The following is a 6,249-nucleotide window of genomic DNA, read 5'->3' on the forward strand; positions in this document are numbered from 1 at the left end:
AAAAACACGAAAATTTTAACTTTAACTAGAAGGAAATTCATACACTTGATAAAAATAAAATACTAGTACTAGAGTAGTAGAGTGGCAATTAGCAAGGAGCTGATGGTCAAAGTATTCCCGCGAAGTTGGGGATGTTTTAAAAATCGGACGATAAGCAATTAAACTCAGGACGCATTTGCAATCCAACGGCTTCGAAGCGATCCCACCGCCAAACCCTATAAATAAGAAACCCTAAACTCAAGTTTCCTCCTCTTTCCTCCTCCTGCTATTGCAGCTTAACTGCCACACCATTTGCAGCATCTCCTCCCTTTCCTCTCTTCCTCCAAGCTTAACAAAACCTTTTTCATGCCTGCACTTGTTGTAAGTGAAACAATGGGGTCTGAAGAGCCGAAAGAGCTGAAGAAGAAGATGAAGAAGAGCGAAAAAGGGTCATCCGCCGACACCCTTAAAAAGTCGAAAAAGACCAAGATTGATTCTGGGTCTGATTCAGAAGAGCTTAAGAAGAGTAAGAAGAAAGATAAGAAGCGAAAATATTTAAACTTGGATGATGAGGAGGACGATGATAGTTCGGAGATACTGGAGCCGAGTAATTTGAATGGGGATGACAAGAAGAAAAAGGCTAAATTGGTGGAGAATGATGATGATGAGGAGAAAAAGGAGGAGAAAGAGGAGGATCCTAACGCTTTGTCTAATTTTAGGATTTCTGTGCCTTTAAGAGAGGCTTTGATTGCTAAGGGTATTCAAGCGCTCTTTCCTATTCAAGCTATGACTTTTGATACCATCTTTGATGGAAATGACTTAGTTGGTCGAGCTCGCACTGGTCAGGTGTGCAATACTCTTTGCTATTACCTTTCTGAAATTAAAATTCTTAATTTTTATTACTATTTTTTTGTGTTCAGTTAGTAAATTTAAAGTTGCATGCTGATATTTCAAAAATCTGGCTGTCATAGCAACTTGTCATGTAAGATTTGAAGGTCTCTTGATGTTTACTGGTTTGATTATGGGCTGTTTAGTTTGTGGCATTTGGAAATTCTAACCCCGAATGCAATAACCCATGTCCATGCTTTCCTTGGAAATTAAGATTAGGCAAGTCATCTATAACCATCTAAACATGCATTTGGCTCTTGGGGTGTTGGGGGGGGGGGATAGAACCTTAGTTCTTTTATGTGATTCTCATTCCTGTGCTGTTCACTGACCACCTAACCTACGAAAAAGTAGCTTGCTTTTTTGGTGATCTTCTGCTGCATTGTTTATGTGGTTTCATGTCCCACATTTTGTTGCTCCATTTGTTAGAGGCTTACTGTAAGATACACAAGTTGCTCTTTTGATGTGAATTATATATCTAAAATGAGTTTTCTGAAAACAAGAGAGTTGATAACAACTTTTGTCCATTACTTTGCCATTATGATAAATGAACAGTACCCACTTTTGTTCTATTATCATAAGAACAACAATGAGTGACATATTTGTAATTATTTCGTTGATTAAATCGTCACTAACAAGCAATTTTTACTTCAATTTTTGCTCCCACATTTGCAGGGTAAAACATTGGCCTTTGTGTTGCCCATATTGGAGTCCCTGACAAATGGTCCTACTAAAGCGTCTCGGAAAACAGGGTATGGGAGGGCTCCTTGTGTTTTGGTGCTTTTACCTACTAGGGAATTGGCACTTCAGGTATTATTTTAGAGGCCTTGCCCAAGTTGACTGCTTCCCTGAATGTGTAACCTATGAGTTTTCTTTTCTCACTTCATGTTAATTACAGGTGTTTGCTGACTTTGAAGTTTATGGTCGGACCGTGGGGCTTACTTCATGTTGTTTGTATGGAAATTCTCCAATGGGACAACAACAAGTGCAATTGAAACGAGGAGTTGATATTGTTGTGGGTACTCCTGGAAGAGTTAAGGTAGTGTATTCAATAGTCTTATGTTAGGTGACTCTGGAATATTTGCTGTAGGTTTACGTTTTCATGCTTCAGAGAGTTTAGATTCACTCCTTACGAATTTTGATGCAGGACCACATTGAAAGAGGAAATATTGATTTCAGGTCTCTAAAGTTCCGTGTTCTTGATGAAGTTGATGAAATGCTGAAAATTGGTTTTGTTGATGATGTGGAATTTATATTAGGTATACTATTCAGCGGTTATCTTACCCTCATTTTCTGACCATTTATCTTCTCTTTATTCGCTGCTGTCACTTACGTCATTGTGATATTCTTTGGTAGCTGAAATTTGCCTATGCTTTAAATGTCATTTCCAGGGATCTTTCCATCCTATGGTTAATGATTTTGTTATGCTTACTCTTCTCCTTTCTCTTTTGAATTTTGAAGGCAAGGTAGAAGATGCAAGCCAAGTTCAAACACTTCTTTTCAGTGCCACTTTGCCAAGCTGGGTGAAGCATGTTAGTTCATTATCTCTCCTTTTTTATAACTACGAATCAGTGTTTTCTCCTCCTGGGAATATTTTTACCCCTTCGTTTATTTAGTTAAACAAATTTCTTTTTCCGGGGCTTGGAAAACAGGCGACCTTGGGGTGAACGGAGATATACAACTTGTGTCCTAAGCTTGCAGTTTTTCCCTCTTGAATAGTGATCTGTGTTTGGTGGCAGATATCTTATAAGTTTCTCAAACCTGATAAGAAAACAGCTGATCTTGTTGGTGATGAGAAAATGAAGGCCAGTAAGAATGTGAGACATATCATTATACCATGCTCTAGTTCAGCCAGAACTCAGCTGATTCCTGATATTATTCGCTGCTACAGCAGGTTGGTTGTATCTCTTTTTTAGTATCTGTCCTTTCTAATTCTTAGAATGACAATCAACTTATGAATTCATTCTCCAACATTCTTTATTTCCTTGAAATATCAGTGGTGGCCGCACTATTATTTTCACTGAAACAAGGGGTTATGCTTCTGAGCTAGCCGGCTTATTGCCGGGAGCACGTGCTTTGCATGGAGAGATACAACAGTCCCAGCGTGAGGTAAAGTTTTGTTTAAAATAGTTTTATTCTGGTGTGCCTCTTTCGCCATTCTTCTCGCTATCCTTTTGATGAATTTGCACTTCAAGAAGATGAGAGTTTCTCCAGAAGTAATCGCCTTCTGTTGTTGATGTATAAGAATATAAAAACCTAACAGGACTTTGCATAAGTTGACTGTTTGTCACTTTCCTCGACTCCTTCAACAAATTTTATATTTATGGTCAATTCTCAACTAACAACTCTTTCCCTGATTGTTGTATGCTGTTCCAGGTTACACTCTCTGGATTCAGATCAGGAAAATTCCTGACATTAGTGGCGACAAATGTAGCAGCCCGTGGATTGGATATTGACGACGTTCAATTAATTATTCAGGTTTGATACGACTAAATTCATATTCGACTTTGATGCTCAACCTTATCGGTTATTTGAATGCTGAATTTAACATGTATGGTCAGTGTGAGCCTCCACGCGACGTCGAAGCGTATATTCATCGATCTGGAAGGACAGGAAGGGCAGGTGAGATGCTGATGTTGGAATTGCTTTCCTTTGATCACTGGACTTCAGGGACATTCTTACTTATATTTGTTTGTTATGCCATTCAGGAAATACTGGTGTGGCGGTAATGCTTTATGATCCTAAGAAGTCCAACATTTCTAGGATTGAAAGAGAATCTGGTGTGAAGTTCGAGCATCTATCTGCTCCACAGCCCGCTGATGTTGCTAAAGCGGCTGGGAAGGAAGCAGCAGAAGCAGTTGCTGAAATTTCTGATAGGTAAGTTTTTCATTTGTGCATTTGGTTGGTTTTTTAATCTACCATTGCTTTATCATTTCCATTTGCTTGCAAATCTCTGTAGTGTAATACCTGCTTTCAAGGCTGCTGCTGAGGAACTTCTAAACACCTCTGAACTATCACCAGCAGAATTGCTTGCCAAGGCACTTGCCAAGGCAGCTGTAAGTATTTCTCTTCAATATTTGTATGGTGTTGAAACCAAGGGCCTTATGGTTGACTAGACTGGTCTCTTGCTTTCTAGGGCTACTCTGAGATCAAGACTCGGTCGCTTCTTTCTTCCATGGAGAACTGTGTTACTCTACTTCTCGAGTGTGGGAGGCCCATATTTGCACCTTCGTGAGTATTTAAACCATGTCACTAAATGCTTTTCTTACTTTCTCCAATTAACAAGTCATACCATGACGATGAAGCTCAGTGAAAGCCGCTATGGACAGAGCCTGCTGCTGTTCTGTTGAATAATTCCTCTGTTGATCTTTTCTGCTTTGTTAATATGATGGCAGCTTTGCATATAATGTTTTGCGGAGGTTCCTACCAGAGGACAAGGTTGAATCAATCAAAGGTCTTACTTTGACAGCTGATGGAAAGGGCGCGGTTTTTGATGTATCTGCTGATGACCTGGATATGTTTCTAGCAGGTATGTTTCTTCATTTTCCGTAATTGAAATAGATGAGAATCATCCAAACAAAATTCTATTCTAGAGCCTTCATCATAGTTTGTGTCTTATACCCATATATACTCAAGCAACCCCATAATCAGTGATAAATTGGTGCCAGCTTTGATCTCATTGATTTTGCCGTTACCCCGGTGGGGCTTTGCAGGGAAGAATACCCAAGGTGTAAACTTAGAGGTAGTAAAAGAACTGCCTCGGTTGCAAGAGAAAGACCAGGCAAGAGGTGGAAGATTTGGTGGTGGTCGTGGTGGCTTCTATGACAGGAGAGGTGGTGGTCGCTTTTCCGGAGGCAGAGGTGGAAGAGGTCGCGGAAACTTCGGCCGTAGATGGTGAAGAAGACAAACAGTTTATCCGAACAGTTGACTGTACATGAATTTGTTTGCCCCTACGGGTTCAAAATTTTGCGATGATGAAGAAAAATGTATATTGCGGCTGCTGTTTACGGAACATGATCATTGTATTTTCCACATGTAGGTTCAATTGTACGTCTTATTTATTTTTTGCTTGTTGGCCTTCTCTTCATAGAAGGCAATTTTCTTTCAGCTTCGATTTTTAACGTAACAGCTTTGCTGAATCCTAGTCAAACGATATCATAAATGTAATACTTCTTTCCATAATAGGGGAGTTTAGAGTTTAGACATCGCGTTTCTTGTTATTGTTATCAAGCAGAATGCAATCAATGCAAATGTAATTCATTTTTTTGACAGAAAAGAAGTGGAGTGCTGATCAATGATCATGCATTTTTTTGTTTGGATAGATCCAATAGCCTGAAGTAGCAGAGAATGAGATTCGGTATGGCATGCAATAAAGCAATACTAGCAAGTTCCTTTCGCTAACTTATTCACTACTCTTTTTGTCAGAAAAAGAAAAGATGCAGCACTTCAAAATGTAAGCATTTAATTACCAGACTTGTGCTTTTAAATAACTGAACGCTACGTAAGTTGAAATGGAAAAAAGGGAAGAAAGTGAAAATAGCATGGGATAGTCAGTTTTCGGATTGGTAATTGAAAAATTGTCCGGTTTTGCAAAGTCATTAAAAAATAACCACTATTTTGTTGAAACACGAAAAGTTTCAGCATAACATGTGGGATTATAGAGCCTCTATGTATATAAACTTCCAGCATATTATGTAACTCCAGCACACGGAAAGTTTGTAGCATAATATGCTGGATTATGGAACTCCTGCATATAAACTTCCCGCATATTATATTCCAGCACATTATGCTGGAAGCTCATATGTAAAATATTCGAACTTCAGCATATTATGCTGGAATATTTCCGAATTTTTAAGGGTGTCTTTATTTAGTTTATTTAGATTTTATCTTTATACGAAAAGGTGGCTAAATTTCGATTACTTTTGAAACTATGACTATTCTTCCATCACCAGTTGTAAATATGATTATTTTGTTTTTATTTTTTTTCCAAAAAAAATGTATTTGAAATTAAAGTTAATAAAATAAAATAGGAGTTGAAAAAGCCATCCTCTTTTTAGTAGTTTTTCTTCATAACTTACTGTATATTCTTTTGGGGCGTTGGTAATTAGAACAGTAGCTCCAGAGTCTAATGACTACTTTAACGTCATGTTTGGATCATTGTTACCCATTATTTAATAATATATTATATTATACTGTATCGTATTGCATTGTATTATTTATGGATATAACGTTTGGATAGATTGAATAGCTTGCAAATACATTTTGTCATTTGGTTTGAAGTATCATATTACTAAAATGCCTCAACTAAATATTAAATTCATCAAGAATTACGCATAAAAATAATTTAAGAAAATCTCTCTACTAATTTTGTCACCAATTATTTAG

General features: G+C 37.8%; 1 protein-coding gene across 1 annotated transcript; it reads left to right on the forward strand.

Moving 5' to 3' along the window:
- The first annotated feature begins 239 nt into the window (after positions 1-239).
- On the forward strand, positions 240-5,185 carry LOC104230117 (DEAD-box ATP-dependent RNA helicase 7-like). The gene is made up of 14 exons (XM_009782858.2): positions 240-825; positions 1,540-1,674; positions 1,763-1,903; positions 2,012-2,123; positions 2,326-2,396; positions 2,604-2,758; positions 2,862-2,973; positions 3,241-3,342; positions 3,426-3,486; positions 3,573-3,741; positions 3,824-3,920; positions 4,001-4,095; positions 4,260-4,393; positions 4,578-5,185. Exons 1-14 carry the CDS (start codon positions 346-348, stop codon positions 4,760-4,762), a joined length of 2,049 nt encoding a protein of 682 aa, XP_009781160.1. The 5' UTR covers positions 240-345; the 3' UTR covers positions 4,763-5,185.
- The last annotated feature ends 1,064 nt before the right edge of the window (positions 5,186-6,249 follow it).

This window comes from Nicotiana sylvestris, chromosome 3 (genome assembly GCF_000393655.2).
Source record: "Nicotiana sylvestris chromosome 3, ASM39365v2, whole genome shotgun sequence".
In the NCBI taxonomy this organism is placed as follows: domain Eukaryota; kingdom Viridiplantae; phylum Streptophyta; class Magnoliopsida; order Solanales; family Solanaceae; genus Nicotiana; species Nicotiana sylvestris.

Excerpts from the sequence above, each read along its gene's own strand:
- LOC104230117 (XM_009782858.2), top strand. The coding sequence starts at position 346 with ATGCCTGCACTTGTTGTAAGTGAAACAATGGGGTCTGAAGAGCCGAAA. Across the intron at positions 3,343-3,425 it reads ACGTTCAATTAATTATTCAG|TGTGAGCCTCCACGCGACGT; the intron begins GTTTGATACGAC and ends ATGTATGGTCAG. Across the intron at positions 3,742-3,823 it reads GTTGCTGAAATTTCTGATAG|TGTAATACCTGCTTTCAAGG; the intron begins GTAAGTTTTTCA and ends AAATCTCTGTAG.